At 48.8% G+C, this 25366-nt stretch overlaps 1 protein-coding gene across 12 annotated transcripts in view; it reads left to right on the forward strand.

Moving 5' to 3' along the window:
• Positions 1-25366, forward strand: part of GRAMD1B (GRAM domain containing 1B) — a 1544984-nt gene that overhangs the window by 1331943 nt on the left and 187675 nt on the right. For 11 of the 12 annotated variants that reach the window (XM_069614089.1, XM_069614090.1, XM_069614092.1 and 8 more), the window contains 2 exons: positions 13688-13768; positions 18020-18135. The exons of the other annotated variant lie outside the window; for it this stretch is intronic. In XM_069614089.1, coding sequence (XP_069470190.1) covers positions 13688-13768; positions 18020-18135 — 197 coding nt within the window. The remainder of the gene's footprint in view (positions 1-13687; positions 13769-18019; positions 18136-25366) is intronic. 12 annotated transcript variants of the gene reach the window in all.

Genomic DNA, 25366 nt, shown 5'->3' on the forward strand with positions numbered 1-25366 from the left:
CCTATGGAACTCGAATAGGAATGGAGAGTAACTTTTCCCGACCCCTTTAATACCCCAGTGATTCCCCATTGCATGGGGCCACAAAAAATACACAACTCCGGCGGCAGCCTGCCATTTTTACCTGCATTGCTACCGCCATAGTTCTACTGCCCCTAACTCTGTACTAGAGGTGCTTTCAGTCTGGGGATGCATGACTGTGGGACCCTCCTCATACTGCCCCTAACTCTGTACTAGAGGTGCTTTCAGTCTGCCAGCGACCTCTGGGGATGCATGACTGTGATACCCTCCTCATACTGCCCCTAACTCTGTACTAGAGGTGCTTTCAGTCTGGGGATGCATGACTGTGGGACCCTCCTCATACTGCCCCTAACTCTGTACTAGAGGTGCTTTCAGTCTGGGGATGCATGACTGTGGGACCCTCTTCACACTGCCCCTAACTCTGTACTAGAGGTGCTTTCAGTCTGCCAGCGACCTCTGGGGATGCATGACTGTGGGACCCTCTTCACACTGCCCCTAACTCTGTACTAGAGGTGCTTTCTGTCTGCCAGCGACCTCTGGGGATGCATGACTGTGGGACCCTCCTCATACTGCCCCTAACTCTGTACTAGCGGTGCTTTCAGTCTGGGGATGCATGACTGTGAGACCCTCTTCACACTGCCCCTAACTCTGTACTAGATGAGAGGTGCTTTCAGTCTGCCAGCGACCTCTGGGGGAAGCATGAATGCGGAACCCTCCTGCCATTGCCCCCAACTCTCTACTAGAGGTGCTTTCAGTCTGCCATCGACCTCTGGGAGATGCATGACTGCGGAACCCTCCTCATACTGCCCCTCACTCTACTAGAGGTGCTTTCAGTCTGGGGATGCTTGACTGTGGGACCCTCCTCATACTGCCTCTAACTCTGTACTAGAGGTGGTTTCAGTCTGGGGATGCATGACTGTGGAACCCTCTTTACACTGCCCCTAACTCTGTACTAGAGGTGCTTTCAGTCTGCCAGGGACATGTGGGGGATGCATGACTGTGTCACCCTCCTCGCACTGCCCCTAACTCTGTACTAGAGGTCCGCGACCTCTGGGGGATGCATGACTGCGGAACCCTCCTGGCACTGCCCCTAACTCTGTACTAGAGGTGCTTTCAGTCTGGGGATGCATGACTGTGGGACCCTCCTCATACTGCCCCTCTGTACTAGAGATGCTTTCAGTCGGCCAGGGACATGTGTGGGATGCATGACTGTGTCACCCTCCTGGCACTGCCCATGACTCTGTACTGGAGGTGCTTTCAGTCTGCCAGCGACCTCTGGGGGCTGCATGACTGTGGACCCTCCTGGCACTGCCCCTAACTCTGTAATAGAGGTGCTTTCAGTCTGCCAGCGACCTCCGGGGATGCATGACTGTGGTACCCTCCTCATACTGCCCCTAACTCTGTACTAGAGGTGCTTTCAGTCTGGGGATGCATGACTGTGGGGCCCTCTTCACACTGCCCCTAACTCTGTACTAGATGAGAGGTGCTTTCAGTCTGGGGGATGCATGACTGTGGGGCCCTCTTCACACTACCCCCAACTCTGTACTAGAGGTGCTATCAGTCTGCCAGCGACCTCTGGGGGATGCATGACTGCGGAACCCTCCTCATACTGCCCCTAACTCTCTACTAGAGGTGCTTTCAGTCTGGGATGCATGACTGTGGGGCCCTCTTCACACTACCCCCAACTCTGTACTAGAGGTGCTTTCAGTCTGCCAGCGACCTCTGGGGGATGCATGACTGCGGAACCCTCCTCATACTGCCCCTAACTCTCTACTAGAGGTGCTTTCAGTCTGGGATGCATGACTGTGGGACTCTCCTCATACTGCCCCTAACTCTGTACTAGAGGTGCTTTCAGTCTGGGGATGCATGACTGTGGGACCCTCTTCACACTGCCCCTAACTCTGTACTAGAGGTGCTTTCAGTCTGCCAGCGACCTCTGGGGGATGCATGACTGTGGGACCCTCTTCACACTGCCCCTAACTCTGTACTAGAGGTGCTTTCAGTCTGCCAGCGACCTCTGGAGGATGCATGACTGCGGAACCCTCCTCATACTGCCCGTGACTCTCTACTAGAGGTGCTTTCAGTCTGGGGATGCATGACTGTGGGACCCTCTTCACACTACCCCTAACTCTGTACTAGAGGTGCTTTCAGTCTGCCAGCGACCTCTGGGGATGCATGACTGTGGGACCCTCCTGGCATTGCCCCTAACTCTGTACTAGGGGTGCTTTCAGTCTGCCATCGACCTCTGGGAGATGCATGACTGCAGAACCCTCCGCATACTGCCCCTAACTCTACTAGAGGTGCTTTCAGTCTGGGGATGCTTGACTGTGGGACCCTCCTCATACTTCCTCTAACTCTGTACTAGAGGTGCTTTCAGTCTGGGGATGCATGACTGTGGAACCCTCTTCACACTGCCCCTAACTCTGTACTACAAGTGCTTTGAGTCTGCCAGCGACCTCTGGGGGATGCATAACTGCGGAACCCTCCTCATACTGCCCCTAACTCTCTACTAGAGGTGCTTTCAGTCTGCCAGGGACATCTGGAGGATGCCTGACTGTGGCACCCTCCCGCCAATGGCCCTGACTCTGTACTAGAGGTGCTTTCAGTCTGCCAGCGACCTCTGTGAGATGCATGACTGTGGAACCATACCTCACTGGGGGTTTAGTGCTCACAGAGAGGGAGCTATTGCGCATGGGCAATTCTACTACGCCAACGTCTCTTAAAGGCCTTATAGGGACAGCGCCGTTTGTAAGCTCCGTGTGCTAAACACGCGCCACACAAGTGAGCGAGGCTGGCTGAGCAAGGTAATCCTTCCTTCACTGCCAACGGCCCAGCATCATTTAGTGTGCGTTGGCACCTGCCTCCCATACATAAACACCATTCACCACCTGAGGCAGGAAGGGGCATTGCCATTGCACATAGCCCCAAATACTTCAGCCTATTGCGAAAGGGTTTTGGTCTGTTTGGCACATGAGTCCTAAAGCCATAATGCCATGATCATGAGGGAAAGGGGAACAGTCCGTATAGTTATTGGTAACGAAAGATGCCATACACAGACCAGTTCTGCTTTTCATCATTGACCAACGTGATTCAGAAAGAACAGCTCAGTGGGGCATTGCAAAAACACAAAGAAACTCAAAGACCCCCAACAAATGCTTCCAAAATGAAAAACGAAGCACCTTGCCAGTGGTGGCACCTCTACCCATGCACAACACCTGTTTCCATCATCTATTAATTGCTGAGAGTATTTTTGAAATGCTCCCTTGTTGTGGCATCAGATCAGAGAAAACACTGTGCACTTGCCTATTCAATTGGCTGGCAATGGCCCCATTAGACTAGGGCTGTATTCAGTTGACACACAACACAGAACAGCTGTTAAACCAGCTGGGATTTACAGTCAACAGCTGGGAAACTTGAGGGACTTCAGCAGTTTAACCTTGAGAAGATACTGTGTAGTGTTGCGCTGTATACGTTCGAATGAACAGCTACCAAGCAATAGCTTAGCAGCTGCAATGAAACCACCAGAAGGCCCGGACACTACACAGCGGCTGCCTGCAAACCACACTTCAATATGTTTCCAAAAGACAATCCGCCCCCTTGGGAAATGAGTGCGACCCACTTTCAGACTTCCTGTGCCTAACTTTGAGACCATATTATTTTCAGCATTTGCACGTGAATATGGTTTGTTTTCTTAAAATGAAACTATGAGCTAGAAATGTGCACTATTTTCAGACATCGGTTTTATGTTCCCTGCTTCCAGCAGCCTCATGGTCCAGGAGTTAAGGGGCAGCCATGCCAGACCCGCATTCCATACTTATTACTCCTCCAAACAATGAGTTTAAACTGGAAAGGCCCGTCTCATGCTTTGTGAATGAACTGAACAGTGGGTGTTTCTTTTCCAATCATTTCACTCTGCCCCATCTGATGAAGAAGCGGATGGGACTCAAGCCAATGCATAGTCCCATCCAGGGGTGCTTCCAGGTCTGGAAAGTTCCAGGCCACACTTATGATGGGATTGTCGGGATTCGGGGCTAGCTGGCCTTTTGGTTGTAGCACGTGATATTCTATCTGGGACTAAACCAAAAGACCAGGCGCTATAGCCCCCTCCCCCCTCAAACTCCCCCAGCAACGCCTCTGGTCCCATCTCTGCATATTGCCAGTTATTCCAATGAAAGGCTTGAAACCCTGAATTCTGGGTCAGTGTGACAAACCAAGCCCTTTCCTACGCAAAGCAAAGTTCTTGGAGACCAGGAGAGATGCAGACAGGATGACTGATGCCCCATCAAAAGAGAAGACACACTCATTGGCCAGGATTCTAACTAGATCCAGATGTCAACATGCCCACCAAAGAAGAGTTCAGAGCAATGTTGGCACTGAAGCCTGATGCATCCAGTCCCGCCATGTTGAAGGCCCAGAAAGTTCTGTGAATGCAGCCATCGGGAGATTGAGAAGATCTCGTCACTCTGATCCATCATTCTGGACCCAACATGTCGAAACCAGAAGGAGAGGACATGTAAAGAGCCATCTCCACATGGCGCCGGCGGAGAGGAGTTGGCCTACGCGGGGTGGCGAGGAATACTGAGCAGAATGATGATTCAGCGAAGGAGCAAAGGCCGTGCCAATCCTCTACAATTGCCATCTCTGCTACTGGCTCACAACTCCCCTGAACACCTTGTATGCGACCACAATACCACACTGCCTGGAACTTGGAATAAAGCACTGCCGTCTTCTGGCAGCAGAGAGTCTGTGATTGTGGGTCTGGGTCGTAGCCAGAAACTCTTATCACAAGCAAATGCCCCAGTGCATGACGGCAGCAGCGCAAACACTCAAACTGGACCAGTGCGAGACTTCCACTGGGGGATGCCACCGGGGCTGGCGACGGTGTTCATATGTGGCCAACAACGTGCATGGACACGGCAGAGAGTTCCCACCGAAGCCTGCTCGGAACATGCTTTCATCAATGGCTCCCGGACCTTTACCAATGTTTCCCGCCATGTTCATGACCCCACAGGTTGTCCTATGTGGGCAAGAACTCTGTGCTCCACAGAGGGCCTGCAATAGTGATGCCCACTGCTCATTCTGATGGCAGGGGAGATGGCAGATTGGCTCCTCACAATAGGAAGCAATTAAGCCCTGGGTGTCTGGAGAGGCTTTGAGATGTCAGAAGACCCCAAGGTAGAACCTCCTGCTCTCTGCACTAAAAGCAACTGAACCTTGTCCAGAGGAAAAGGCAATACCGCCTCTATTGTGCGAACTCTAATAGCTACTGCTATACTTACAAGGCGGAGCTCCAATAAGGTGGGCTTATGCCCCATTAGTGTACACCTTGATGGCCTATAGGAACATCCCAGAAAACTCTTTGAGCTCAGTTTAATCAAGCCTTACCATTAAACTGTCCTCTCAAAGTGCTGACAGTGTCAGTCTTCTGAGAGTTAATGACATAATTGGACCTGTAAACTGCTAATGGTGTAATATAAACATTTTAACCAGGTCTGCCTTAAGCCCATTTATAAGCACAGTGTGTTTCCTGTGCTGAAATCCTGTTAAAAACAAGCATTGGCAAAGCCACGAGTTTTGGTTTGTGTATACGTATTAGGCATTTTCCAGGCACTGCTATTAGATGCCCAGGTATTTGCACCGTCTTGAACCCGCTACCATCAATGGCCAGTTAATACCCCTACGGCTGCTGACCTTCAGAGCTGCCCTGAGCAGGAGAAAAGCAGCTGGAGGTTTGCGAAATATATATCCTATTACATCATGTATTTTAGTGTGGAAGGCACGTTTATTATGACGAAGCATAAAACGCGTGTGTACAAGTTTCACGCCTTATTTCCTTGCTGTGCCATATTGTCATTCATGTGTATGGCAGAGAGAGGCACGAGACAAAATGGCCTTTTCTGCAGCCTCCATGCTCTCTACCATACAAAGGCACAGCCAGGGGTGGACTGGGAACCAAAGGAGGCCCTGGAAAATGTTTCACAGTGGCCCCCTATTACACAGTTTCAGCAAGACCAACCCTTTCCCTATGGGGACATAAGAGGCCCGGGGTGCAGAGACTGCTTTTTGGTATCCAGTGATTTCGGCGCTGGAAACACACCTCGTTGGTTAAGCGCTAGGGTTTTTCAGCCACTATCCAACACGTTCCCACGTTTTCCGGGAATGGAGTTTGTTTATATACTTGCGCCAGTCCTAAAATATGTTGGCATGGGCGTTTAGTGGCTGAAAACACATATCGTTGACCCAACAATGTTTGTTTTCAGCGCTGAAGTCAAATGCAACCCGTTTTACACCAGTTGAAAGCAGGCGGATTCCAGAGAAAGCCTTTGCAAGCACTGCCTGCGTGCATACATGGCAAGTGCATACAAGGCAAGTGCATACAAGGCAAGTGCATACATGACAAGGGCATACACGACAAGTGAATACAGGGCAAGTTCATATAGGGCAAGTGCATACAGAGCAAGTGCATACATGACAAGTGCATACAAGGCAAGTGCATACAAGGCAAGTGCATACATGACAAGGGCATACACGACAAGTGAATACAGGGCAAGTTCATATAGGGCAAGTGCATACACGGCAAGTGCATACATGACAAGTGCATACAGGGCAAGTGCATACATGACAAGTGCATACAAGGCAAGTGCATACAAGGCAAGTGGATATCAAGTGCATACATGACAAGTGCACGGCAAGGGCATACACGGCAAGTGCATACAGGGCAAGTGCATACAGGGCAAGTGCATACAGGGCAAGTGCATACATGACAAGTGCACGGCAAGTGCATACACGGCAAGTGCATACAGGGCAAGTGCATACATGGCAAGTGCATACATGACAAGTGCACGGCAAGTGCATACACGGCAAGTGCATACAGGGCAAGTGCATACAGGGCAAGTGCATACATGACAAGTGCACGGCAAGTGCATACACGGCAAGTGCATACAGGGCAAGTTCATACACGGCAAGTGCATACACGGCACTTGCATACACGACAAGTGCATACACGGCAAGTGCATACACGGCACTTGCATACACGACAAGTGCATACACGGCAAGTGCATACATGACAAGTGCACGGCAAGTGCATACAGGGCAAGTTCATATAGGGCAAGTGCATACACGGCAAGTGCAAACACGGCAAGTGCATACAGGGCAAGTGCATACACAGCAAGTGCATACACGGCAAGTGCATACAGGGCAAGTGCATACAGGGCAAGTGCATACATGACAAGTGCAAGGCAAGTGCATACAGGGCAAGTGCATACAGGGCAAGTTCATACATGACAAGTGCAAGGCAAGTGCATACACGGCACTTGCATACACGGCAAGTGCATACAGGGCAAGTGCATACACGGCAAGTGCATACACGGCAAGTGCATACAGGGCAAGTGCATACAGGGCAAGTGCAAACAGGGCAAGTGCATACATGACAAGTGCACGGCAAGTGCATACACGGCAAGTGCATACAGGGCAAGTTCATATAGGGCAAGTGCATACACGGCACTTGCATACACGGCAAGTGCATACATGACAAGTGCACGGCAAGTGCATACACGGCAAGTGCATACAGGGCAAGTTCATATAGGGCAAGTGCATACACGGCAAGTGCATACACGGCAAGTGCATACAGGGCAAGTGCAAACAGGGCAAGTGCATACATGGCAAGTGCATACAGGGCAAGTGCATACAGGGCAAGTGCATACACGGCAAGTGCATAAATAGCAAGTGCATACACGACAAGTGCATACAGGGCAAGTGCAAACAGGGCAAGTGCATACACGGCAAGTGCATACAGGGCAAGTGCATACACGACAAGTGCATACATGGCAAGTGCATACAGGGCAAGTGCATACACAGCAAGTGCATGGCAAGTGCATACATGACAAGTGCACGGCAAGTGCATACAGGGCAAGTGCATATAGGGAAAGTGCATACAGGACAAGTGCATGTAGGGCAAGTGCATACATGACAAGTGCATACAGGGCAAGTGCATATAGTGCAAGTGCATACATGACAAGTGCATACACAGCAAGTGCATGTCAAGTGCATACACGCCAAGTGGTGTTTTCTTCATGTCCACTAAAAAGTAAACAGACTAAGGCGTGCAGGCGATTGCACCTGCATTTACACGCCTGCCTTTCACTTCATAGTGCACAGGACTAACATTGCATGCAGAGGACCTGTTTGCACGTATGGGCAAGTGTAGCCGATCCCGCCGTGCAATTTATATTTTTAAGCAAAAGGGCCTCCCCTGTATTTTTCAAAGTGCTGAAAGGTTATTGCTCGTCATTCCTTTGGGAAGACGGGAATGAATGGCCCCCATGCAGGTACATTTCCCCGCCCACACACAGTCTCTGAGGGTACCCCTCCCCGCCTTGTGGGATTCCCACGCGAGTCTGATTACAGAGGCATCACGGAGCGCGCACGCCCCATAGTGGTAGCCTGCAACGTTACTGCAACATGTGTCCGCACACCCACTAGCAGATGCACGGGGGCGTGCATACAGCCCGTGTTACAGGTAACTTACATTTTTACTGATGTGAAAAGAGGGTCGTGCTGGGCGAGTTTCACGCCAAGTGATTTGGGCTACAGAAGACACAGGGGGAGGCTTGAGGACGTCATGATGTTATACATGCCCCAGGATGTCTGTGGGACTGGGACAGGCGTCGAGGGTCAGTGATACGGAAGGGTCATATGTTATGTGCCATTTGCATAGCACACCTCTGCCATTTACCGACACGTGTGTACTGAAACAACCGCGATGGGGTTCACAGCATGCAAAGGCCCCCAGATGAGGGCATAGTTCAGCAGGTGCTTTTAGACACAACATGTACCAGGGCACTGCACGTTCAGAAGAAAAGGCTGAGAGCTCCAGACGCGCCAGTCTCATGATATATATAGCTCTGTCGCGTGACAGCAGCTTGTGGCACCAAGGGCCCAGCCATGGGGTTTATGGGCCACAAAGATCGGGAGAAGCATGTTACAATTAAGCTTTGCAGTTAAAGGGATAGTCTAGTAAAAAATTTTATTTCAAAAATAGGCCACATTAAAAAAAAAATACTAGCATCCTCCGTTTTAAAACTGCCTATGTAAAATTTTGAGCTATTCAAGCTCAAAATTCGAAAAAGCAAGCACAGGGGCGCCGCCATTTTGTGAAATGGAGGCCCTCCTGTGCTGGCTTTTGCTTTTGCGGCACTAATGAAGGGAAAGCCAGCCAGCTGTAGTAAACAAAGTCTACCGCTGGGTGGCTTTCCCTTCATTAGTGCCGGGACTCGGAGGACGCGGACCGGAGACCAGAGCAGGAAAGCTGCAGCTGAATCTCGGTAAGTGCTATTTATTTTTTTTACAAAAAATAAGCACTAGCTGCTGTTTTTTTCTAAGTTTTCCGGGCTGGAGGAGCCCGGAAAACTTAGAAATAAAACCGCAGCTTTAAAAACGTTGTATTTATGTTTGCGGTCGCTTTTGAAGCGACCGCAAACATAAATACAACGTTATTGTGTTGGAAAACGCTGCGGTTTTTAAACCGCAGCGTTTTCCAAAACAACCGTGTTGTGTCTGCCTGAATCTGCTTTACCATTTGGGGCTCTCGGGCTCCTGGAAAAGCAGATTCAGGCAGGCAACGTAGCATTTCCCATTTGGGGCTCTCGGGCTCCCCACGGGGAAATGGGAAATCAGCTGCAGGTAGAAACACTACGCGGCATGTAAACATAACCGCGAGTGTTTCTGCCTGCTGTGGCTTTCACTTTGGGTCTCCGCACCGGAGACCCAAAGTGATAGCCACAGCAGGCAGAAACACACGCGGTTGTGTTGGAAAACGCTGCGGTTTTTCTTTCCAAGTTTCTCAGGCTCCTCCGAGCCGGAGGAGCCTGAGAAACTTGGAACGAAAAACCGAAGCGTTTTCCAACACAATAACGTTGTATTTATGTTTGCGGTCGCTTCAAAAGCGACCGCAAACATAAATACAACGTTTTTAAAGCTGCGGTTTTATTTCTAAGTTTTCCGGGCTCCTCCAGGCCGGAAAACTTAGAAAAAAACCGCAGCTAGTGCTTATTTTTTGTAAAAAAAATAAATAGCACTTACCGAGATTCAGCTGCAGCTTTCCTGCTCTGGTCTCCGGTCCGCGTCCTCCGAGTCCCGGCACTAATGAAGGGAAAGCCACCCAGCGGTAGACTTTGTTTACTACAGCTGGCTGGCTTTTCCTTCATTAGTGCCGCAAAAGCCAGCACAGGAGGGCCTCCATTTCACAAAATGGCGGCGCCCTTGTGCTTTCTTTTGAGCTTGAATATCTCAAAATTTTACATAGGAAGTTTTAAAACGGAGGATGCTAGTATTTTTTTTTTAATGTGGCCTATCTATTTTTGAAATAAAAATTTTTACTAGACCATGCCTTTAAGGCTCGTGGTACATACATGTCCGAGCGTAGAGTTTATGACACTTATCACTCAGGCAGGCAGGGTTCATGGCACAAACATGTCACTAGATGGGATTCATACTACACACGTGTCAGGACATGGGGTTCGTCATGGAGCCCATTGTTTACTCCAGGATACATAGTCTAGGGCTCAAATAGGTCAATAAGTACATACATGTCAGTATATCAGGATTCAACAACATATATCTCAGGAGCTGTGTTCATGGCACATATGTGTCAGGAGATGGGTTCATGCCACATGCATCTGAGGAAATGGGTTCATGCCACATGCATCTCAGGAGATGGGCTCATGCCACATGCATCTCAGGAGATGGGTTCATGGTGTGTACATCTCAGGAGATGGGTTTGTGGTGTGTACATCTCAGGAGATGGGTTCATGGTGTGTACATCTCAGGAGATGGGTTCATGGCCCATACATCTCAGGAGAGGGGTTAATGGCCCATACACCTCAGGAGATGGGTTCATGCCACGTACAACTCTGGAGATGGGTTCATGCCACATACATCTCAGGAGATGGGTTCATGGTTTGTACATCTCAGGAGATGGGTTCATGGTTTGTACATCTCAGGAGATGGGTTCATGACACGTACATCTCAGGAGATGGGTTCATGACACAGACATCTCAGGAGCTGGTTTCAGGGCACATACATCTGAGGAGATGGGTTCATGGTTTGTACATCTCAGGAGATGGGTTCATGGTTTGTACATCTCAGGAAATGGGTTCATGACACAGACATCTCAGGAGCTGGTTTCAGGGCACATACATCTGAGGAGATGGGTTCATGGCACATCCATCTCAGGAAATGGGTTCAGGGCACATACAGTTGTGAATATTAGCTTGTGTCACATCTAGACAAGATTGTGAATATTAGCCAGTGCTGCATCTAGACACCTATTACACCAAGTTCAAAAACACCACAGCTGGGAACGTGCCACACCATCGCTCATCACAATTAGACGAACGGGAAAGAAAAGTGAAAAATAGGCCTACCTATAGGGCAACCGGATACACAGAACAAGAATTATAAGGACTAAGAGACACATAACCCACTAACCCTATGCTCGAATCTCTGCATACCTAACTCACACGATAATCCACACAACCCTCTTCTCGCACAGCAAACCGCATGCACTTCACCACACCGCAACAACAAACAAACAACACATAAGCCACACCTACAGCACATGTGATCTCGCATTGATCCGATATTCACACCAAAGCTCAGTGCACGGTGAAAACGGAACTGAAGCTGTCAACAGCACACCACTTCTGTCACTTCCTGTGCGACTCCATGGAATGGGGAGTTACCAGCATCTACGCTGCCCGTAATATCTCAGTAATACCAGGATATTAGGCAGCAGAGACAGTACGGTAGTTTCCCGCTATCCCACAGGAATTTCCAGCGGGATATCAGGGGACTCACAATGAGTCCCTGAGTCTAGGGTTCAAACATATTATGAGGGGGTCCATAGCACAAAAATCTCAGGGGTATTTTTCATAATGCATACATGTCAGGAGATGGTATTCATGACACGTACATCTCATGAGTTGGGTAGATGTCAGGAGATGGTACTCATGGTGCATACATGTCAGGAGATGGTACTCATGGTGCATACATGTCAGGAGATGGTACTACTGGTGCATACATGTAAGGAGATGGTGCTCATGGTGCATACGTGTAAGGAGATGGTGCTCATGGTGCATACATGTCAGGAGATGGTACTACTGGTGCATACATGTAAGGAGATGGTGTTCATGGTGCATACATGTCAGGAGATGGTGCTCATGGTGCATACATGTCAGGAGATGGTACTCATGGTGCATACATGTCAGGAGATGGTACTCATGCCACATACATGTCAGGAGATGGTCCTCGTGGTGTATACATGTCATGAGATGGCACTCATGGTGCATACATGTCAGGAGATGGTACTCATGCCACATACATGTCAGGAGATGGTCCTCGTGGTGTATACATGTCATGAGATGGCACTCATGGCACATACATGTCATGAGATGGCACTCATGGCGCATACATGTCAGGAGATGGTCCTCGTGGTGTATACATGTCATGAGATGGCACTCATGGCGCATACATGTCAGGAGATGGTACTCATGCCACATACATGTCAGGAGATGGTCCTTGTGGTGTATACATGTCAGGAGATGGTCCTCGTGGTGTATACATGTCATGAGATGGCACTCATGGCGCATACATGTCAGGAGATGGTACTCATGCCATATACATGTCAGGAGATGGTCCTCGTGGTGTATACATGTCATGAGATGGTGCTCATGGTGCATACATGTAAGGAGATGGTGCTCATGGTGCATACATGTCAGGAGATGGTACTCGTGCTCCTGGTGCATGCATGTCAGGAGATGGTACTCCTGGTGCATACATGTAAGGAGATGGTGCTCATGGTGCATACATGTAAGGAGATGGTGCTCATGGTGCATACATGTCAGGAGATGGTACTCGTGCTCCTGGTGCATGCATGTCAGGAGATGGTACTCCTGGTGCATACATGTCAGGAGATGGTACTCATGCCACATACATGTCAGGAGATGGTCCTCGTGGTGTATACATGTCATGAGATGGCACTCATGGCGCATACATGTCAGGAGATGGTACTCATGCCACATACATGTCAGAAGATGGTCCTCGTGGCGTATACATGTCATGAGATGGCACTCATGGCGCATACATGTTAGGAGATGGTCCTTGTGGTGTATACATGTCAGGAGATGGTACTCCTGGTGCATACATGTCAGGAGATGGTACTCATGCCACATACATGTCAGTAGATGGTCCTCGTGGCGTATACATGTCATGAGCTGGCACTCATGGCACATACATGTCAGGAGATGTTCCTTGTGGTGTATACATGTCATGAGATGGCACTCATGGCGCATACATGTCAGGAGATGGTACTCATGCCACATACATGTCAGGAGATGGTCCTCGTGGTGTATACATGTCATGAGCTGGCACTCATGGCGCATGCACGTCAGGAGATGGTCCTCGTGGTGTATACATGTCAGGAGATGGCACTCATGGCGCATGCACGTCAGGAGATGAGTGCATGATACAGAGGGTCAGAATAAGGTGCTTGCGGTGCTGAGGGGGCGCGCCCCAGAGTTGAGTTGGAGTTGGTGCAGTGCATAGGAAACGGCGTGTCCGTGGACTCAATGCATTGTGGGAGTAGCTCATCCCTGTCTCGCTTTCCTTGCAGCACTTCTTCACTTCCTTTGGCGCTCGCGACCGGACGTACATGATGATGTTCCGGCTCTGGCAGAACGCCCTCCTAGAAAAGGTACGGAGGCAAAGCGCGGCTTCCTGTGGGGAGGGGGAGGGGCGCAGGTCATGCGAGCCTCAAACCCGCTGCAGTGCTTGATTCTTAGAATCGGCTTCATTGGCTGGGCCCCCCTCACCCCCCAGCCCACCCTCAATTACTCTTAGGGTAGCGGCATGAGCTTTCCTGGGTGCATGACCCCCCCTCCCCACCCTCAATTACTCTTAGGGTAGCGACATCAGCTGTACTGGGTGCAGGCCCCCCTCGTCTCCCATTTACTCTTAGGGTAGCGGCATCAGCTTTCCTGGGTGCAGGTCCCCATCGTCTTCCATTAACTCTTAGGGTAGCGGCATCAGCTTTCCTGGGTGCAGGCCCCCCTCGTCTCCCATTAACTCTTAGGGTGGCTGCATCAGCTTTCCTGGGTGCATGCCCCCTCTTCTCCCATTTACTCTTAGGGTAGCGGAATCAGCTTTCCTGGGTTCATGCCCCCCCTCGTCTCCCATTAACTCTTTGGGTGGCAGCATCAGCTGTCCTGGGTGCAGGCCCCCTCGTCTCCCATTAACTCTTAGGGTAGCGGCATCAGCTGTCCTGGGTGCAGGCCCCCCTCGTCTGCCATTTACTCTTAGGGTGGCGGCATCAGCTTACCTGGGTGCTTGCCCCCTCATCTCCCATTAACTATTAGGGTGGCGGCATCAGCTTTCCTGGGTGCAGGCCCCCCTCGTCTCCCATTAACTCTTAGGGTAGCGGCATCAGCTTTCCTGGGTGCAGGCCCCCCTCGTCTTCCATTAACTCTTAGGGTAGCGGCATCAGCTTTCCTGCGTGCATGCCCCCCTCGTCTTCCATTAACTCTTTGGATGACGGCATCAGCTTTCCTGGGTGCATGCCCCCTCGTCTTCCATTAACTCTTTGGATGACGGCATCAGCTTTCCTGGGTGCATGCCCCCTCGTCTTCCATTAACTCTTAGGGTAGCGGCATCAGCTGGCCTGGGTGCCAGCCCCCCTCGTCTTCCATTAACTCTTAGGGTAGCGGCATCAGCTGGCCTGGGTGCAGGCCACCCTCGTCTTCCATTAACTCTTAGGGTAGCGGCATCAGCTGTCCTGGGTGCAGGCCCCCCTCGTCTTCCATTAACTCTTAGGGTAGCGGCATCAGCTGTCCTGGGTGCAGGCCCCCCTCGTCTTCCATTAACTCTTAGGGTAGCGGCATCAGCTGTCCTGGGTGCAGGCCCCTTCTTCTCCCATTAACTCTTAGGGTAGCGGCATCTGCTTTCCTGGGTGCAGGCCCCCCTTGTCTTCCATTAACTCTTAGGGTAGCGGCATCAGCTGGCCTGGGTGCAGGCCACCCTCGTCTTCCATTAACTCTTAGGGTAGCGGCATCAGCTGTCCTGGGTGCAGGCCCCCCTCGTCTTCCATTAACTCTTAGGGTAGCGGCATCAGCTGTCCTGGGTGCAGGCCCCCCTCGTCTTCCATTAACTCTTAGGGTAGCGGCATCAGCTGTCCTGGGTGCAGGCCTCCCTCGTCTTCCATTAACTCTTAGGGTAGCGGCATCAGCTGTCCTGGGTGCATGCCCCCTCGTCTTCCATTAACTCTTAGGGTAGCGGCATCAGCTATCCTGGGTGCTTGCCCCATCGTCTCCCATTTACTCTTAGGGTAGCGGCATCAGCTATCCTGGGTGCTTGCCCCATCGTCTCCCATTTACTCTTAGGGTAGCAGCATTGCTTCACCGAGGTGCAGTCACGCCCTTCTCAAGGCTAACTGGAAACATGTTTTATTCTGGTTTTGTTTTTATAGTCATCGTGTGTGCTTAACCTGGACTTGCTGTGTGCGCTTAGCCTGGGCATGCTGTGTGCGCTTAACATGTACTTACTGTGTGCGCTTAACCTGGGCTTGCAGTATGTGCTTAACATGGACTTGCTCTGTGCATTTAACCTGGACTTGTTGTGTGTGATTAACCTGGATTGGTGCATGTGCTTAACCTGGACTTGCTGTATGTTCTTAACCTGGACTTGCTGTATGTTCTTAACCTGGACTTGTTGTATGTGCTTAACCTGGACTTGTTGTGTGTGCTTAACCTGGACTTGTTGTATGTGATTAACCTGGATTGGTGCATGTGCTTAACCTGGACTTGCTGTATGTTCTTAACCTGGACTTGTTGTATGTGCTTAACCTGGACTTGTTGTATGTGCTTAGCCTGGACTTGCTGTATGTGCTTAACCTGGATTTGTAGTATGTGATTAACCTGGATTGGTGCATGTGCTTAGCCTGGACTTGCTGTATGTGCTTTACCTGGACTTGCTGTAGGTGCTTAGCCTGGACTTGCTGTATGCGCTTTACCTGGACTTGCTGTATGCGCTTTACCTGGACTTGCTGTATGCGCTTTACCTGGACTTGCTGTATGTGCTTTACCTGTACTTGCTGTATGTGCATAGCCTCTACTTGCTATATCGGCTTTACCTGGACTTGCTGTGTGCGCTTAGGCTGGACTTACTGTATGTGCTTAGCCTGGAATTGCTGTATGTCCTTTACCTGGACTTGCTGTATGTGCTTAGCCTGGACTTGCTGTATGTGCTTTACCTGGACTTGCTGTCTGCGCTTTGCCTGGACTTGCTCTATGTGCTTCGCCTGGACTTGCTGTATGTGCTTAGCCTGGACTTGCTGTATGTCCTTTACTTGGACTTGCTGTCTGCGCTTTACCTGGACTTGCTGTCTGCGCTTTACCTGGACTTGCTGTATGTGCTTAGCCTGGACTTGCTGTATGTCCTTTACATGGACTTGCTGTCTGCGCTTTACCTGGACTTGCTGTATGTGCTTAGCCTGGACTTGCTGTATGTCCTTTACCTGGACTTGCTGTCTGCGCTTTACCTGGACTTGCTCTATGTGCTTAGCCTGGACTTGCTGTATGTCCTTTACTTGGACTTGCTGTCTGCGCTTTACCTGGACTTGCTGTCTGCGCTTTACCTGGACTTGCTGTATGTGCTTAGCCTGGACTTGCTGTATGTCCTTTACATGGACTTGCTGTCTGCGCTTTACCTGGACTTGCTGTATGTGCTTAGCCTGGACTTGCTGTATGTCCTTTACCTGGACTTGCTGTATGTGCTTTACCTGGACTTGCTGTATGTGCTTAGCCTGGACTTGTTGTATGTCCTTTACCTGGACTTGCTGTATGTCCTTTACCTGGACTTGCTGTCTGCTCTTTACCTGGACTTGCTGTATGTGCTTAGCCTGGACTTGCTGTATGTCCTTTACCTGGACTTGCTGTCTGCGCTTTACCTGGACTTGCTGTATGTGCTTAGCTTGGACTTGCTGTATGTCCTTTACCTGGACTTGTTGTATGTGCTTTACCTGGACTTGCTGTATGTGCTTAGCCTGGACTTGCTGTATGTCCTTTACCTGGACTTGCTGTCTGCGCTTTACCTGGACTTGCTGTATGTGCTTAGCTTGGACTTGCTGTATGTCCTTTACCTGGACTTGTTGTATGTGCTTTACCTGGACTTGATGTATGTGCTTAGCCTGGACTTGCTGTATGTCCTTTACCTGGACTTGCTGTATGTCCTTTACCTGGACTTGCTGTCTGCGCTTTACCTGGACTTGCTGTATGTTCTTAGCCTGGACTTGCTGTATGTCCTTTACCTGGACTTGGTGTCTGCGCTTTACCTGGACTTGCTGTATGTGCTTTACCTGGACTTGCTGTATGTGCTTTACCTGGACTTGCTGTATGTGCTTAGCCTGGACTTGCTGTATGTGCTTTACCTGGACTCGCTGTATGTGCTTCGCCTGGACTTGCTCTATGTGCTTCGCCTGGACTTGCTGTATGTGCTTTACCTGGACTTGCTGTATGTGCTTCGCCTGGACTTGCTCTATGTGCTTCGCCTGGACTTGCTGTATGTGCTTAGCCTGGACTTGCTGTATGTGCTTAGCCTGGACTTGCTCTATGTGCTTAGCCTGGACTTGCTGTATGTGCTTCGCCTGGACTTGCTCTATGTGCTTAGCCTGGACTTGCTGTATTTGCTTAGCCTGGACTTGCTGTATGTGCTTAGCCTGGACTTGCTCTATGTGCTTCGCCTGGACTTGCTCTATGTGCTTAGCCTGGACTTGCTCTATGTGCTTGGCCTGGACTTGCTCTATCTGCTTAGCCTGGACTTGCTGTATGTGCTTAGCCTGGACTTGCTCTTTGTGCTTCGCCTGGACTTGCTGTATGTGCTTCGTGTCGCATTGTCCTTTTGCCCACCCCCGCCAGTGATCTCCACCCACTGATGTGCACCCCTTTCTCTGCAGCCCCTATGCCCGAAGGAACTCTGGCACTTTGTCCATCAGTGTTACGGGAATGAGCTGGGACTCACCAGTGACGACGAGGACTACGTGCCGCCTGATGACGATTTCAACACCATGGGGTAGGCAGCCGCCCTGGGGTGCGCTTTATGTTTATGGTGGAATATATATTGGAGAATGGCTGACAGACTGTCTTCCAATTGCCAAATGTGTTTATTGTATCGTTTCTCTGGACATTCTGGGCTAAGCGGATAGTAACACATGCCGCATCAGACTCGGGCTGTGCTGTGTGCAGCGTGTGTCTCGTGTCACTCAAATGGAAGGGTTTCCATTTCCAAAGCTAGAATATCACAGGAGACGCCGCCACTCCCTGTGCCATGGGGGCGGCAGATGGGTGGGAAGAAGGAGCGGGATTGCCAGGGGAGTAGTACCCAGTGGACCTGCTGATGTATCCAGGAGTGCGATGAGGATTGTGTCAGCGGAGCAGTGCGTTTAAGCACGAGGCAGGGTTCCTCCCATGTGGCTCTGCAGGGGCTGACCGCATAACCGGCGGTGTTTGGGGGTACAGAGCTGGAGGTGGGCACTTCTGTCAGGCAGCAGCCAGGCTTAAGCAAAGGTACTCGAGCAGCCAGGCAGCATCCAAGCAGGGCAGTGAGTGCCCAGGGGGGCAGGAGTTGGGGTGAACTGTGGAAAAAGTCTTCTTTTTGGTTCAATGGGGGAATCGGGTTCTTGGGTTCCACCAATGTGTGGCCCTAGGAGGGAGCGAGGCTGAACAGCCATCTTGTGAAAACAGAAATAAAATATCGAGGCTGAATACCCCAAAAGGAAATACATCGAACACGGGTTACAAAGGAACATACAGAGTACTTTATTTTATACTGAATCCAGTTACAAAAACAGAGCAAAATCAGATAGCTATCGGCCCTCAGTACAACACAACGAACTCCAGCGTGGTTCAGTGTGTTCAGTGAGAGATGTTGTACATTAGAATGCATTCGATTTTTATACATTTGTTGGGCGCGATGTCCAGCCCCACTTCGGGGTAATATTCCTATTAATACATCACCGATCTAGGGTTTGTGCCAAGTCTCAAACAACCGCATATAACTGGTCCTTTAATACATGTATCAACAAGCGTATGCAATAACTGTGTATTCTAAGGTTTTCCATGCAGGCCTTCTTAAACATTAATACAATGTAGTTAAACAGATGTTCTTCTTTCAGTATTTAAATACATTGTCTCAACATATGCTTGTGGATCAGTTTCATTGCATGAGTAATCCTTCTACACATAGATCAGCGAAGGACAAGGTCTCAGTTCACAACCTCAACAAGTGGCCTGCAGGCAAGTTACACATTAGCTATGTACAGAGGTCAAGACGGCCATGTTCTATTCTGGAATGACATTGTCCACTATTTTAGCTCACAGGGTGACGTTTACACAATGAATCCTAAAATGGTGGTTTGACCTAAAATGGCGGCTTACATGGATTTAAGGTCAGGACCTTGCAACACAGATTTCTTTTGCAAGCGACTTTCGAGCAGCTTGGCGTAGGCCAATATTAATATATTTATTACAATAGGAGGCACAATATACTTTCTCTTTCGACAAACCCTCCTTTTGGCCTATGCCAAGTGCTAAAAAACTACTTTTGATCTCCTTGCAAATAACTTCATGCATCATCGTCCATGCACCCTGAATCACTATCGGAAATATGTATTGTCATTAGGTCTTTTGCTAAAATATCCTTCAACACATATTCTTTGGAAGTCTTATCTGAGGCATACACTTTATGTCCTATCGAACCTATCGCTTGTGCGCAACATCCCCCTAGCATCGAACACATACCAGGTAGACACTGAATACAGCAACAAAGAAACAACAGGATTCCCTAAATAACTAGTAAGACCGAAAGTACCTTCCAACCCCAAGATCGCAAGAAGTCCCAGAACCAAGCGCTCAGATCCCAGTTTCCCTCGGGAACATGCACTTTGGAAATAAGGACGTGCAGATTCCGTATTGCCTTGAAGATAGTTGGGGAGGAATCTGGTACGAAAACACAGCAAGCGGACCCCACTAATTTGCACACTCCACCACGCTCAGCTAGAATGACATCTAATGCCATTCGGTTTTGAAGTGCTACTAATCTTATCGCCTTTTGTGCTAACGTCATATTATAGAGTATGTGCGTGTCCGGTTGATGGTTCTCTCCAGTACTCTCGCTAGTTTTCTGATATCTTCTGAATTCGCTATCTGCCCCCAAAATGGCACAACTGATTTAGCTATATCTCCCAAGACTTGTGCTGGGGTGTCGCCATTCTCATCCCGCCGTGGACGAGCCTTCAAAACTTCTTTTGACTAGCTATAAACACCCCAGGTAACAGGATCCCTAAATAACAGGTTCCCTGCCAATCCCTGGGCAACCATGGGAATGCTACATTACCGCAGACAAAGTAGACAGGTGCGCCTACATACAAAGGTCTGTTCTCCCCAGTCAAATTTGCAACGTTGGCACAACCTAGAAAATGTCCCATTGACTGAGTTCCATTCCTCTGTATGCAAAAAGAAACTGAATCAGGGCTATGGTTAACAGTGTAAGAAGGAGGCATGGCATCCTTATTGCCTATCGGATCCATTTTAAAGGAAATCAAACATTGGAAAGGACGAGACAGTTTATCAGAAGGCCTAATAGAAGCAACATTCAGTTTACTCCTATTTGCAAAAAGCGAGCATCCCAGGGGAGTCAAAACACGTTTCTCAAAACTATTCAAATTGGTGCCATCAAAGTTCCCTGAGACGCTATCATTCCATCGGCCAAAGAACAGTGCTTTAAGCGAAGCATAGCAGGCAGTTGTCAATGGTAAGGGATGAATATACCAACCTAACCCCTTATCCCCGTGTTGCAGTAAATGTGAGCAGACCCAACAGATAGATTTATTAAAAATGGCATGCGTAGCATTCATGATACGCAGTAAAGTGTTATTGTGGTACTTTTGTCTGTGCTGAGAGTCCCTAGGGGATAGAGTATGCAAATGTACAACGGGAGTAGGAACAATGGGTGCACTTTCAGTAGGCAACAAAAGTTCTAGAGAGTGAGTTTCCTCGAGGTACCACAATCCTAAGGCAGCGACTATTAAAAACCCAAATATCATTATAAAAATATAGCAATACATTTTTAGGGCCCAGGCATTTTGTCCAACGTCCCAGTTGGTCACCCCCTTATTTACAAGTCCCATACGAGCGGTAGCGGTGGCGGGCATCATAGTCTTCAAACGGACACTCCAAAGTTTGTTGCTGGCGACCTCCCGGTCGAGCGACTTCTTAGTCCTTCCACTACCCCAGCCAACAGAATCCCCTTTCTCAAATTTGGGCAAAAAGCAAGCCCTCGATGACTCTTTTCCTTCTCCGAATGCACAGCCGAACCGTGCCATAAATCTATCTTCGTGATCGTAGGTTATATCGTACTTTTCTGGTGCTGATTGATCCGGAAACAATATGTCGTCACTTCCTGCTGGAAGCAACGTGTCAGAGGCAAGTGAAGGGGCTGAATTCGAAACAGCCGTTTCCGGGTGCAAATCTTGTGGAGAGTGCGGAGACAAAATGGCAGCTTCCCCAAGCCTCCCGGGCTCGGAGATATTCTCTGACACACTCTCAGTGCTGCTTACTGCTTTGGGATCATTGGTTGCAGTGTCAGCGAGGGGTTCTGTTTCTTCTGTAGCGTGTGGCACAGGGTGAGGAAGTTTCTTGATGTGTGATACGTGGATCCAGTTCTTTCGTCCAGCGACCCGCACCGCTGTCTGGGTGACCAACAGGACTTGGAATGGGCCACGCCAGCGAGCCGCGAGGCAGGAGGTGCGCTCAAATGATTTGACGAGCACCCAACTCCCAGGCCGTATGCCGTGGTCCGGTCTCTCGTATCGCACAGGTAAAGCTTCTTGTACCTGGTGATAAATCAAATACAGGTTTTTAGTCAATTGGCTACAATAATCTGAAAGTAGTACATTTTCAACATTCTTTAAAGTTCGACATTTTGGAAGGTTTCAGATATTGGCAGGTCTCCCCATTATCACCTCAAATGGAGAGAGCCCAGTCTTAGTTTGAGGGGTTGTATGCATAGCTAGTAACACAATCGGTAAGGTGTCCGGCCATTTTAGTTTGGTGCCGGCAGCTTGTATATCCCATACAGACCCAACACCCTCATCTAGTGCATAAGCATCTACCGATTCCCTTGAAACATAGATCTCCGTGAAGAGATCAGTGGCAGTTTGTCTAGCTATCTGATCAGCGAAAGCATTCCCTTTTCCAATATCATCTACAATCTTTCAATGTGCTGCACATTTCATAACTGCTAACTGAGTAGGGAGTGTAAGCGCTGAGGGTTGTTGTACTATTAGGGAGCCATGTTGAATTTTGGTGCCATGCGAAGTTAGGAACCCTCTCTCTGACCAAAGACTCCCAAAGTTGTGAACCACCCCAAAGGCATACTGACTATCAGTATATATATTTATATATTTACTGCAAGCCCTTCGGAAAGTTCACAAGCTCGGGTCAATGCTATAATCTCTGCAGCCTGTGCAGAATTATGCGTGATTCTCTTAGTTTCCACAACCATGCTCAATGTAGTGATTGCATAATCAGCTGTGGATGTACCACCTGGAAGTTTAAAGCAGGAGCCATCACAAAACAGCTCTTCTTGCAGATTATCCAAGGGAGTAACTTTCAAATCAATTCTCCCCTTTGTCTCTTGTTTGGTCGTATACAAACAATCATGTGGTACTTCATCGCCGCAAGTAGCATCTTGCGGAAAAGGTAGGAATTCAGCCCGATTAAGGACACAACACCTCTCAATTTGAATGTGAGGAGCAAACAAGATCAATTCATATCTTGTCAACCGTGCAGAAGTGAGGTGTTGCGTTTGAGTTCGGTTCAGTAGAACATCTACAGAGTGAGGCACCATCAGGGTTAGATCATGGCCTAGGACCATTCCCTCACTCTGTTTTACAGACACGGAAGCAGCAGCGACAGTGCACAAACATCTTGACAAAGCGCATGCTACAGGATCAAGGGCGGAAGAAAAGTAACCACACGGCCTATTATTCCCTCCATCTTCCCTCGTTAATACAGCCAAAGCACATCCATCACATTCATGCACAAACAACACAAAGGCCTTTTCATAGTTTGGTTTGCCCAAAACTGGTGCAGAGCATAATGCAGATTTAAGCAAGTCAAACGACTGCAGGTGTACCGCGTTCCATGGCAATGGCGAAGAAATGCCCTTCTTCGTCAAACCCAACATCGGTTTGATCACTAGTGAAAAATTTGGGATCCACAACCTACAGTAAGAAGCCATACCTATCAAGGCCCTCACTTCCTTCTGTGTATTTGGGACAGACATGCCAGAAATGTGTTTTATTCTTTCAGGTGTCAATCTTCTTCCCTCCTTTGACAGGAGATAGCCTAAATAGGCGACCTCCTGACAACAATATTGACATTTTTTAAGCAAAGCTTTGTGACCATGTTTAGCTAGATGAATAAGTAATAGCACAGTGCCCTCCTTACAGGCACTCTCAGAGTCAGCAGCTAGAAGCAAATCGTCAACGTACTGAAGCAAAGTACAGGTAGAGGGCAATTCAAGGGTATCAAGTAGTTCTTTCAAAGCCCTACTATAAATACTAGGACTCTCTGTGTACCCTTGAGGTGCATGAGTAAATGTAAACGAGCGTCCCCCTAAGGTGAACGCGAACAAATATCTACTATCCTTGTGTATAGGAATACTAAAGAACACATTCTTTAAGTCCACAACACTAAAGTAAGTAGCTGTAGCTGGAATCATGGTTAGGATTGTCATTACATCAGGCACAATTTGAAATTGTGGTGCCACAACTTTATTAATGGCACGTAAATCAATTATGAAACGGAATGGAATTACATTTTTGCATTTCTTGTACACGGGTAAAATCGGACTATTACACAAACTTCATAAAATTTCTTCGATCACCCCGCGATGCACAAAATCGTAAACAATACATTTCAAAGCTTGCTCGCCCACAACAAAAATCTTATACTGGGGAATGCATGGCAGCTCAATTCCATGTTTCAAAACAATTTTGACAGGCTCAATCTGTAAAACACCGACATCATTGTCGTCGACAGCCCACAAGCTCTCTGGTACATCAATGAATTCATGAGGCAAAGGTCTAGTCAAGAATTGCGATACAGAAGATTGCTGTGGTGAAATCGTCAAGTGCACTCCATCAGAAGAACAATAAATCACTGCATTTAATTCTTTTAAAAGATTCAACCCGAGCAAGTTCTCTCCGCAATTCGAAGTCAACAGAAATGGACACTGGTTCGTAAAGGGACCCAAAGAAATAGGTACCGGCATAGAAACCGGACAAACAACTGGTGTACCAGAAAACCCTACAGAAACATTGGTTTGCCCTGACAGTGGAATGTTTGGAACCCGAGAATGATCAATGGAACACTTCTGTGCTCCAGTGTCTATCAAAAACTGATGTTTCCTATTTCCCACCACCATTTCAACGTAGGGACCTTTCTGATTGACGGGAATAGGTGTAGGTTCCAAACCCTGCTTCGGGCAATCCTAACGAAACAGAATATCATCAAAAGGAAGCTCTTCAGATAAATATGCAGCGGAAGGATGATCAAATATGTTCCTGGTATCCACACTCGGAGTCTGATTGTCCTGCGAAAAAGGTTGCTGAGGGTCCTGTGTAAACTGACCTCTACCAGGGCCCCCTACGCCCGGGTGACCTCTGGATCGCCTACCCATATTACCAAATGTATTATTCGATCTTTGTTGAAGGACGGGGCATTGTGCTCGCCAATGACCCTCTCAACGACAATAAGCGCACTGGTTAATGTTCACAGGACCCAAGGGCACATTCCCCTGCGGGACATACTGACCTCTAACCTGAGAACTACCCCCTCTGGGGCCCCTAACAATTTCTTGCAATAGCACTTTAGTTTTTAAATCGCCTTTCCGTTTTTCAATCCTATCTTTTTCATTATTGACACGGTTCTCATAGTACTGAGCCATGTGCAGTACTTCTGATTGTGATTTCGCCTGCCAAGCGCTCTCAGAAGACATAATTTGCGACTGGATGTCAGGCAGCAATCCACGTACAAATTTGTCCACAAATAATCTTTTCCCAGACTCTGTGCCTAAGTCTTGTCCACTGAAATCCGAGAATACCTGTTCGAACCGATTAAAGAACTCGGTAGCACCTTCAGACTTTCCTTGGACACAGGCCGTAAGGTTGTCCCAAATAATTCTCTTTTCAGGAATTATGGTTTTTAATTTAGCAGCGATTCTATCAGGCAGAGTTAAT

Source organism: Ambystoma mexicanum, chromosome 9, assembly GCF_040938575.1.
Source record: "Ambystoma mexicanum isolate Mex_15411 chromosome 9, UKY_AmexF1_1, whole genome shotgun sequence".
Taxonomy (NCBI): Eukaryota; Metazoa; Chordata; class Amphibia; order Caudata; family Ambystomatidae; genus Ambystoma; species Ambystoma mexicanum.